This window comes from Dicentrarchus labrax, unplaced genomic scaffold (assembly GCF_905237075.1).
Source record: "Dicentrarchus labrax unplaced genomic scaffold, dlabrax2021, whole genome shotgun sequence".
Lineage (NCBI taxonomy): Eukaryota > Metazoa > Chordata > Actinopteri > Moronidae > Dicentrarchus > Dicentrarchus labrax.
Window position 1 is genome coordinate 7,746,112 of NW_026136712.1, and position 11,573 is coordinate 7,757,684.

General features: G+C 39.5%; 2 protein-coding genes across 2 annotated transcripts; both read right to left on the reverse strand.

Annotated features, from left to right (window-relative positions):
* Window positions 1-215: 215 nt before the first annotated feature.
* On the reverse strand, window positions 216-2,723 carry LOC127373137 (parvalbumin alpha). The gene is made up of 5 exons (XM_051417270.1): window positions 2,598-2,723; window positions 2,032-2,098; window positions 1,251-1,383; window positions 755-864; window positions 216-638 (listed from the first exon to the last, which is right to left on the reverse strand). The coding sequence occupies exons 2-5, from the start codon at window positions 2,090-2,092 to the stop codon at window positions 613-615; spliced, it is 330 nt and encodes a 109-aa protein (XP_051273230.1). The 5' UTR covers window positions 2,093-2,098; window positions 2,598-2,723; the 3' UTR covers window positions 216-612.
* A 4,435-nt stretch (window positions 2,724-7,158) lies between these two features.
* On the reverse strand, window positions 7,159-9,234 carry LOC127373789 (parvalbumin, thymic-like). The gene is made up of 4 exons (XM_051418547.1): window positions 8,856-9,234; window positions 8,543-8,675; window positions 8,286-8,395; window positions 7,159-7,431 (listed from the first exon to the last, which is right to left on the reverse strand). Exons 1-4 carry the CDS (start codon window positions 8,914-8,916, stop codon window positions 7,403-7,405), a joined length of 333 nt encoding a protein of 110 aa, XP_051274507.1. The 5' UTR covers window positions 8,917-9,234; the 3' UTR covers window positions 7,159-7,402.
* Between the last annotated feature and the right edge of the window lie 2,339 nt (window positions 9,235-11,573).

An 11,573-nucleotide genomic window follows, 5' to 3' on the forward strand; every position in this document is an offset into this window, starting at 1 on the left:
TGATAATTTAGTGGATTTATCTAATAAAATAGTCAGATTTATGTAAAATGTGTTTCCTATCCCAGACCAACCATGTAAATAATCTTGTTTAGTGTAAAAAACTAATAGTTAAGACCAATACTTAGACTGTTGGTATGTTACCTTTAACTGTCAAAAAAATCCGTTATGACTTTCTTTCAGCTCTTTTACAGCCATACTGAAGACCAGGGTCAGACTTGTGTTATTGAAAAAGAACCTTTATTGTTTTCTCATCGTCCGTCCGTTTCCCATAAAAGTGCATTATTTGATCTCACGGTAAGCAAAACTCACATAGTAAAACGACGACAGAAGTGAGAGAGAGAGAGAAAGACACAAGTCAACCACGCTATACACTTAGTCAGGTACATTCATTGTGGACAGCAAAGGGGTGAGCACGGTCAGAGAGAGAGAGAGTGAGAGGAGGAAGCGGGTGGCAGTTTGTTTGCGGAGGGAGGGGGTGAAAGGTGTATAAAAGTGGGAGGGGGAGATAAAGAGAGAGAGAGTGAGAGGGAAAAGGAGAAGAGAGGAGGGGTATGTCTTGGCTCAAGTTGTTCCTTTAGAGTAGTGAAGTAAGATGTTGGTCAGCGTATTCATTTAACCCTTGACCAAGGCAGCGAACTCTGCAGGGAGACAAAGAGGAAGAAGGTTTTTGAGATTTCAACATGTCTGCAGATTTATCTGAAGCCTCCATAAACTGGGCCCTCTTGTGGTAAAAGTGGAGATTTTTTTTTCTCACCATCAGCTCCGATCATTCCGTCGCCATCAGAGTCACCAGCCTTGAGAAACGCCTTGGTCTCAGCGTCGGTCAGAGCTCTGGCACCGGCAGAGAAGTTCTGCAGGAACAGCCTGGAGAGTAGGACCAGAGAGAAATACTGAGCATTGCAGTAAATATGCCTTTAGAATATTTCTTCTGCAAGATCACAGTGTATTTTGCATTTCATTCATAGGCAATTTTGAAGCTCGGAAAATATTTTTCCTTGTATTTAACTATATTTGGAATTTCAAAATAAGAGTCACTCTTGGCCCAATATTCTAAGGTGGCTATGTCTGTTCTGTTTTCTCCTCTGCTCTATGTCACCCTAAACCAGAGGAGAGAGCTGGCATCAAGTCGTCAGGTAAGCTTCTTAGATGCTTTGGGGCTCTGACAATTCACTGTGGTCCAAAGAAAGATAATCCTTGCGCTACAAGGGACCCAGAGAAGCTTGAGGTGCAGTCTGAGAGGTGGTGCTTACTTCAGCTCATCCTCCTCAATGAAGCCACTCTTGTCCTGGTCAATGATGGCGAAGGCCTTCTTGATGTCCTCGGGGGTCTTGGCAGTCAGGCCGACCTTAGCAAAGAAATCCTTGTACTTGAAAGAGTCGGCAGCTGTGAGGAGACAGAGAAGGAATAGTATCAGACTTTGTAGATATATAACACACTGTTTTGCTGAGGCAAATATTGTACTTTTTACTCCATCCATTTGACAGCTTTAGTTACCAGTTAATTTTCAGATTCAGATTATTAATACAACATGTATTGTGATGTATTATTATAGATTAGAGTATCCAGCGGTATATAAAGTAGTAGTATTTCTACAGTGTTGTGTTGTTACTTTTACTTGAGAAAAAGATTTGAGTATCTCTGCCTCCACCTTATTTGCACAGCAGTTTTTCTTACAGTAGGTATACTGATACAAAGTAGAACACATGCTTTCTCCTAAGACATATGGAAATTGCATTAAAGTCTGCATGCCTGCTGCACTATTGACCCAGCCCCAAGAAGTGTTTAAAAGGATAATTCTGCAGTGATAAATGCATGAAAGATGTAAGGTGTGGCCCCTTCTAGCTGGCTGTGACTATAATGTGGTGATGTGGTTCTGTCTTGAGTCTTGAGTCTCATTCAGCTACAAATGAGTTAAGAGTAAAGAATCCAGGTCCTTTTTCTAGTGCATGATTCTGTGCATGTGTAGCTTCCATCTAGGCTCTCCTAAGTTGTAATACTGCATGCTGTGTCATATTTGGGGTCGGGGTTTACCTTGGCAAGCCGCGAGGGCTGCAGTGATGTCAGCTTCACTCAGAATTCCAGCGAATGCCATTTTTAGCTGAGGGAGGAGAGAAGAGTCAAGTCATCAGTTCACCAGTTCAGCTGTAGCAAATCAGACAGGATGAAGCAGTTTTACTTTGAATCTAAATTGTGTTAGGTTCCCTCGCTGCACAAACAATACAGCATTCAAAGTTAAATAGCTACATCTAACCTTTATTATGCCATGCAATATATTTTACAGTTCCTCTCTGTGAGTATTCCTCTCTGCATCCCCAAAAGACAAGGCACAAATGATCAGAAAAGGTAGTCCAATTTTTCCAAAACCAAGCCCTCCAAGGCAAAAGATCAAATATCCTTTGCAGCTGTGTTTGGTTGGCAAATAGATTTTTTCCCCCATTTGGTTCCTTAGTTAGTCCAAAGCCAAACTCTGAGCTTCTGATGTTCAGAATCTGCCCCTTTCCTCGATTTATATCCCATTGCATGAAGTTGAAGCCCTGAACCCCTCTTTGAGTCAGGCAGTAGTGCCTAAAGGTCTGCAGCTCCTCAGTGAAACTCACCTTGGGGTTATCTCTAAGACTAGAGTGGATTCGCTCAGATGAATCTGCTGACTGCAGTGAACCCCTCAGAGACTCTCGCTTGCTTATATACCTTCACTCTCCCGAAATATGATGCATAGGCTATGTAATAGACACTGTGTGCAAAGCAGTCAAAGCAGTCTGTCGAAAAATGTGTCCAGTAGACAGAGCTGTTCTATTTATATGCACATAAATGAAGATGCTTAAATGGTAGGCTAAGTGTAGGCCTATGCAAAAGTGCTTGATATTGCATAGGGCTAATAATATACGCTGCTGATTTGGGTGAAACCTACTCTGTGGCCATGTAGTTTTGATCTGTTAAACTGTGCAGAGCTCCATGGAGAGAAGAATGAGGTAAACTTTTGCTGTAGATTATTAGGCTGGTTTCTATAGTGTAAGTTATTACAGCTACTTATTCTGGAATCATACAGGTTTGTTTATTAATGCTGTTGATGCTGTTGTTATGAACCGAAGACTGTGTTTCCAAGACTTTTCTCATGAGTGATGTAAAGGTTTTTATTATGCCAGACCCAAACTTTCTAATATGATTTTTACATTTTATATTTATTGCGATGGTTGTAATTTAAATGTCAGTTTACATTGGCATCCTAATAAACCTGACTGCTTTAATAAAACAAAACAAAACAAAACAACAAACATTGTAATTGTAATTGTTTCTGATTATAGCACAAGCCACCCTGTACCTTTACACCATAATCACCTATGGTGATTAATTACCCTACACGTGCCCTCTGAACGCTACAGTTTTGGTGAAAACGAGCCTGTGTGCAATTGGCATGCGTGAAATGTCTGCAATGGCTTTGCTGGCATTCCAGTGTCAGAAAAGTCTAGTTGTTGTGATTGATTGTTGCCAGCTGTACATTTTTTAAAGACTTCTTTCTTTGTTATCTTCTTATCTTTTGATTTTAACACAGATTGTAACAGGTGTTCGTCCAATAACTAACATTCCTCTGTTCTTGCATTTGGCTCAGTGTATTGGCAGCATCCGTGGACTGTTTGAATTTTGACCAACTTGGATATTACAAACAAGTATATGTAATTCTCATGTTGCTCATAAACAAAATAAAGTATAGGCCTATAGCTACATTTCTATGGGGGTTTTCTTATTATTTTAAAGAATAACTAGCATTCATGGCTTCTTGTGTTTTTAACATTTCTGCATATTTTGGCTTAAATGTTGCAAATATGTACCACAGATTCATTTTTCACCTCATTTCTTTCCCGTAAGTGGATCAATTTAGATGTCTCTCTCTCAATGCATTAATGCATTTTGGTGTAAAATGGAAATAGCAATGAATAGAAATGGCAATATGATCATGAGAAACAAGATAATAAAGGTTTAAGATCACACTATGAGCTCCAGTGCCAAAGAGGAGTAGGGTTTGATTGGAGATTGATTGAAATGCTCTCATTTAAAAGTACATCGTCATCATGCAGCCGAGGACTGCTGGCCAGCTTTTATTTTTGGTCCTCTTACACCCATTCAGACCATTTCTCCTTATGGTGATGAAACTATTTGTGCTGCTATTTCAGGAAATATCGAAAACTGATATCATCAACATCGTCGCCATTATCGTAGTCATCTTAACACTTCCGTTGGGTAATGACACAGAGTTGTCACATTGCACCGAACAATGGAATGAAATGAGGAGCTACTCCATATTTGCTCTCTCGGTTACAGACTGTTATGTGCCTATTGTACATCAGGTGGCAGTGTTGACATGATCCTGTGACTAATATGATAATAGAGTTAATATTGAAATATAAGCTCAATTAAATTGTTGGTATAAAACCTTTACTCATGACATAAATTCTATTGCATAATTATATATGCATACTTGAACCACAGCTTCAGTTCTGCATCTCTTAATCTCTTCATAAATCCTAAATATGTTGTATAATTAGACACTTCCTTTATTTCTGTGTGTGATGTCTCAGCATCCACAAAGGGTACTTATAGTACATATATATATTTGTTTTGCTCCACTGCTTCTTCACTTCCAATCTTCTGAAAAGCTCTGTAAAACTGATCTTTGGCCTTTAACATTTGCTGTGGTCAAATGAGGTCTCTCACCTCAAACGACTCGGCCATAGATACTGTAACTATTCCTGCCCTTCTTCAATATCAGGTATAAAATTACAAATATCTCACAGCAGGGATGAAACCCATGAAGCGAGGCTTTTACCGTCTGTAATTTGAGACGGTGAAGGACGATCCCCCATCATATTCTGAACTTTATGCTTGAAATGTACATTAATGATAAATTTGTGGGCTATTTAGAAAGCCACACCTTAATTTCCGATATTTAAGTGAGCATGTTTGACTGGTAAACACATTGAGATTTCATTAAGGTTTCATTTTAAGATATCAGCAACCGCATGAGAACCCTTTACTGTCATGCTAAGTAGCTGGAAGCTGCAGATATTCATTTTGCCCTAGTTATGGTTACAAATGAACTAGGTTTCTCAATGTTCCACCTGAGAGCAGGCGTTTGTTCCATCATGCTGCAGCAGAAATAGAAGTGACCATAGAAGTGACCTATATTCTCGGCCACTGTGGCTTGCCATCTGAGAGAAAGTTGCAAATAAATGTGCTTCATTGACAGAAGTCCTGTAAATGTGCTGGCAGAGAAACTCTATCCCCTCCCAGAGTTCCTCTGCTGGGTCACTGCAAGTACTCCTCACCTCGGACCAGCTACCGCTGAATCTCTGCCAGACACCCAGTCCTCCCATCACAGAGCTACTTCTCTGTCTGCCAGAGCTGCCTCTGGTCCAACTGTGTCCTGCCTGTACCCCCCTCAGACCAATAAGCATTTCTGGGCTCTAGTGGTTTTAAGACCAGGGTGCCAAAAAGCTGCACAGTGACTGGTATTGATCCAGTAAATCCTGTCCTGATGCGATTTGCTGACAACAAGATTAACGTAAACTGTTTCCCTGGAAGTGTAATACAAAACATCTTCAAAAGGAAGTTGGTGGTATTTTGTCCCTATATGAACTCACTGCAAGTGCAATTTCAAGGTACTTACTTGATTTCAGTATGCCACATTACGCCACTCCACCACAGTTTGAAGGAAATGTTATACTTACATATATACATTGCTACATTTATTTAATAGCTGTAAATAAAAGTATAAAGAAGCAGTTAAAATAACTTCCATCTGAGCCAACTACATCAACATAGGTTAGTGCTTCAGTAAAAAAGACTCAATAACATAATAATATAACAATGACAAAAACTATTTTGCAATACTTCTGTACTTTAACATTTTGAAAGTAGGACTTTTAATTGTAATGCAGTATTTTACACTGCTGTATTGCTACTAAAAGATCCCCTCTAGACATGTATTCAGAAGTAAAACATATTTATGGGTGTGTATGGGGAACTTTAAGTAGATCACATGAGTATTACAATGAATGTCTTTTGAATGACATATATAAAAAAGTAATTATCACAGTTTCCATCCATATCCATTGAATATAAGCTATGCTTTTTTTAAAGGTATAGTTCTGGAAACACATGTGACCAGTGGTGGAAAGAAACTACATTTAAGTACTGCGTTTAAGTACAGTTTTGAGGTATTTTGAATATTTCTGCTGTTGCTACTTTATACTTCCACTCCACTACAGTTCAGAGGCAAATACATTTATTTTAAGTCTTTAGTTACAAGTTATGATGTATTATTATAGATTAGCATAAGAGGGAAGAAATTCACAAACTACTACAACTAATCAAAAGTATCTCCACCTTTACCAACATTAAAGCGAGGTTTTATTACATGAATGTATGAATCATTGTAATTCACTTCTAATTCATTATTCTGAAATAGGTCATGCTGAATAACTTTTACTTCAGCAGCATTTTAAATGCAGGACTTTTAAGTAAGTTTGTGAATGTTGTCCACAGACTGAGACTGAAGATCCACTCTGGCAAAGGCACAGTCAGATGCAGTCTTTGAGTGAAACACAAGAGGGACATAGTGACATACTGCATATTCAGCTGAAGCTTTATGCTGCCCATTAGCTGTGTGCAAACTGCAGATTGAATGTCATGCATTTTTTTGGAAAGGTGACTGCGAGGTAAGAGCGAGAGGGTAAGAGAATGAATTAATTAAATTGAATTAAACAGCTAACATGATTAGCTTGTTTAACATTGTATTAAGCCACCATGAGCAAAGTCTAAGTTTATTTGATTTTATGGTTGTGAAAATATTAAAATAATCTTTCAACTGACCATTTCAAAGAAAATGGGTTAAATGTTCTGTACATGTTGTCAAGTGTAAACATATAATTTACACCGAATTACCCCATCTAAGGTGTCAAACTGAGTGTGCCAGAATGTCAAACACTTCATTTGCACAGTGGAAAGTTGCTCATGTTGTTAATTGAAGAAACCAAAGCCTCTTGCACAGGCTGGACCTCTCCCAGTGCTCGCTATAACATCATAACATAAGGCACATGAGAGAATTCTGCTCATCTGTTGACAAGTCTTTCTGGACATAAGCTGGAAAAAACTACGACCATCTCATGGAGAAAAGAATTTATTTTTTTACACTTTTCTGGCAAGGAAAGACACATAGGACAGAGAATGGATTTAACTTGTGCTTATCTTTAATTACATTATTACTGTACATGACTTTCCATTAAATCTACAACATATCTTGTTAATTTTAACATTTACGAATCCATGTTATTTACTGCAGCTAGTAAACATTATAAAAAGAGGTCCACCCTGAGATTACTACCACCACGTAGGGATCACACATGATTTATGAAGATTTGACCAGTGCAGAAAACTCTGAAAAAAAAAACAGAAAGAGAGATTTGTAAATATTTTTTATTCTGCTCTTTCACATTCATCTGCTTATAATTATTATTATTATTATTATTAATAATAATAATAATAATTCATTCCTGATACGTTATTAACGTACAATCACAACCTGGCATACTGAAGTGCGTAGCTCTGGCAGTGACACTTTGTATGAGATGGCTGCACTTCTGCTGCCTAGCAACCCAGTGAAACACAACCATGGGGTGGATTAGTGTTGACTTTATGGCCATTGGTTCACTATTAACTGCCATATTTACACTAAAGGACAACTCTAATTACTCAACTTGAGGATGTATCACAGTTTTTACTATTTTGCTGAAGTCTGGTCCTTTGTGCTGTATTTTCAAACTGCTAAAAGTGAAATTTTGGGCTTCAGTGCAAGATAAAAGTAAAAATTCTTTACTGACAACTTTAAGATTTAAATAATAAATAAATCTAATAAATAGATTATAATATGTATATATGTAGATGTAGGGGAAATGCTTGAATCTGATTAGCTATTTCGACTCTCTCGAAAAAAATCATGTGATCACTTTAGAGGTACTCCAATGTACTCCCACACTACTGTAAGTAGTAGGCAGTTTGATAATTGTGTCTTATTCTTTTCTACTTCACATTCAACAAACAGCTTTTTTATTCTAAAGTTTCTATTTTAGAACATCCTTAAGTGTAATTCATCTAAGTTTGATAAAAATGGGCCCTGATCTCAATCACCTTTCAATTTGAAAAAATATGTAAAGCTAAATATAAATATATAATATAAATATATAGACCCCTGATCAGCATCTACAGACCAATTGCCCCTCAGACTAGCTTACCTTCCCAGCCGATCTTCCCATCTCCATCTGAGTCTCCCTCCAGCAGGAAAGCTCTGGTCTCAGCTGCAGTCAGAAGCCTTGCTCCTTTGGAGAAGTTCTGCAGGAACAGTCTGATGAAGAGCAGGCATGAAACACCACATTGAGAAAGAAGAACACACACAAACAACAAACAGGGAACTGAATGGATAAACACAAACATAATAATGTAAAAGTATATATATTAATTTATAGGACATGTGTCGTGTATACAACTCAACTGTAACTCATCCTGTTCTATGAAGCCGCTTTTGTCCTGGTCCAAAATCTTAAAGACCCTCTCTATGTCTGTTGGGGTTTTCTTGGATAAACCCACTGTTTTGAAAAACATCTTTGAGCTGAAAGAATCCTTTGCTGAAAGCAAAATCACAGATAAAACATGATTAGATCCAGTCGGGGAAAATGATAATATCCTATACTTGAGGTTTCATGCAACTACAGTGAATTGCAAAAAAATAAAGGCTTTACATCCTGTGACAAGAGCAATTTTCAGTGTAATCACAAACTCAAAACACAACCACCTTCATTCCTCACCTTTACAAGCATTGATAGCTGAAGTGATGTCTGAGGCAGCGAGAAAGTCGGTAATAGCCATGGTGGTGGAGGTTGTTGTGGTTGATGTTGCAGCCTGGAGCAATATGTGACCACTGATGGGCAGAAAGAAACTACTGGTGACAGTGAATAGGCTTCACCCTCCTGGTGTCAGAAACCACCAGTGTCCTTCTGTCTGCTGTCACCTGCAGCTGACCACTTCAGCAAACTCTGTGTGAAAGAGAGGCTGAAAGATAAAGAATCTTGTCATTGCAGAAACCGTATTTTCCAGAGCGGCTTCTCCGGGGGTCAGAGGTCACAGAGCCTTTAAAACTACCTAACTAAATCTCAATCAGGTAGCATCTGTCTGTAAACAAAACAGTCTGTGAGGCTATATTTGGTGCATCTGGAGGGAACCTGGCTGGCCTGCATTTCCTCTTCGCTCGTGTTTCCAGCCACAGTTGCTGCCTGCGCGTGGTCGTCCCTGGCAGTGTTTCCGCAGGCTGTAAACATCCTGTTATTATGGCCTCCCTTTCAGGCTGCGCTCCATGGAGCTGTCTCCACTCACAGTCGCCTTGTTCCAACTTGCTACATTTAACATATGAAGAGCTCTGTTCTCAAATGAGTGTAAAAAATGCCTAACATGCTATAGGAGTATGATGGCGATATGTCACACGCTGCCAGTATATGTACGTTAAAAACGATGTGCATAATACATTTAATGCATGCATCAGCTATATGTACAGTTATCACTAAGTCTCAGTGTAAAGCCCTTTCTAAATTCTTAAAGGGGCAATTCCATTTTTTTGGAGTGGGCTTTTATGAGGTACTTATCCATAGTAAATGTATTTCCTACAGTTGATGGCGGTCAGAATGCCCCTAGTTTGGAGAAGCTGACAAGAGTACTGGTATAGCTACAGAAACTAAGCAATGTACTGCTGTGGACTGGGTTAGCAACAACACATAGTTTAGTTACCTAACAAGGCCTACCTAAATAAATCAACATCAGTGAAGAGTACACTATATTTAGAACTTATTCATCGCTTTATGTTGCCGTCATACAGCCCTATCTGAAGTGAAACTGAAGCCGTTATATCACTCTCTCCAAAGCCACCTTGACAAAAACAGTAATTTGAGCCTGCACAGAGTTGCTCATCTGCCACTGCCTCGATCCACAGCAACTGTTAGTTCTGATCCAAACTAATGTAATAAAACACCAAAGTCACACAACACAAACTAACTGATTAAGGCAGTGGTAGACCAGCAGTTCCTGTGTTCTGCAAGGTCAAATTAGCAGGCTATAAACACCGATCAGCCATAACATTGTGAGCACTGACAGGTGGAGTGAATAACACTGATTATCTGGTTAGCATGGCACCTGTCAGTGGGTGGGATATATTAGGCAGCAAGTGAACATTTTGTCCTCAATGTTGATGTGTTAGAAACAGGAAAAATGGGCAGCGTGAGGATTTGAGTGACTTTGACAAGGGCCACATAGTGATGGCTGGACGACTGGGTCAGAGCATCTCCAAACCTGCAGCTCTTGTGGGGTTTTCCCGGTCTGCAGTGATCAGTACCTATCAAAAGTGGTCCAAGGAAGGAAAAGCGGTGAACCGGAGGCAGGGTCATGAACAGTTCTGATAGAAAGGTGTCGGAACACACAGTGCATCAGAGTTTGTTGGTTTGGGGTTGCATAACATTATGACCACCTGGGCACCCTGGTGGTCATAATGTTATGCTGATGTGTGCATTACAGTATATCTAACAATACCTAACCTTAAACAAGAAGTTTTTTTGTGCCTAAACCTAATCAAACTAAGCAGTTTAAATGTTATAAATATCAGTAGGTGGACTCTCCAAATAAAATGGAACTGAAAATAACATTGTTCAAAATGTACATGTGAATTAGTGATCAAATGGTTCCCTGCTACAGGGTTTTAATTAACCAGTTGAAGCGTCAAAACCAGATATCAAAACTAATGTCTTCATATAAATGTGAAACTTTTTTCAGTTTTTGATTCACAGTGTCTCTTTGAATCTGCAAACTAAAGACAGCATCTACTAGTGGCAAAACTACATTGATGTGCTATAAATCATTTGATGGGAATCTCTGGAAAACCACCTGCTGAGGAATTCCCACACATGCAGGTGGCTTGAAAGTGTGCAACTATTACAGACAGGAAATAGTCTGGTTAGCTGGCAAAGTTATAGACTTTTGTTCTGCAAAACACAAACCCTCATCACAATATCTCTCTACACCACATTTGACCCCTTTTGTGTAACTGGAATGCACTCCATGTGATTTTGTCTCAACTCTTCCTGCCTGCTGCCATTAAAGTTGGAAAAGCAGTGTTTTTTTCACCGTTTCAATCCACATATGTCTTTATTGCTCCCATGTGTGAGGGGCTGCTGGAGCGCTGTAGTAACTGCGTCATACCCACCCTAACAGACAGCACGTGTGGGCCCAAGGCCTGGCCAGAGTGACGCGAACTTGGTTTCCTCAGGATGGACGACAGTGAGGCCTGCAGCAACCAGAGGGGCAGTGGAACGACAAAAACATCCTCTGCTCCCCCTCACGTACCTGCCCCCCTCAGCCTTGTCCCTTTCCACGCTCCGATGCTTGTTTTCAGGAAGACCAGGCTTCCTGCGTGATGGAGCGGTGGATGAGAGGAGGAAGAGGGGGATGGGACAGAGAGGAAAAGACAGACACAGAGAGAGATG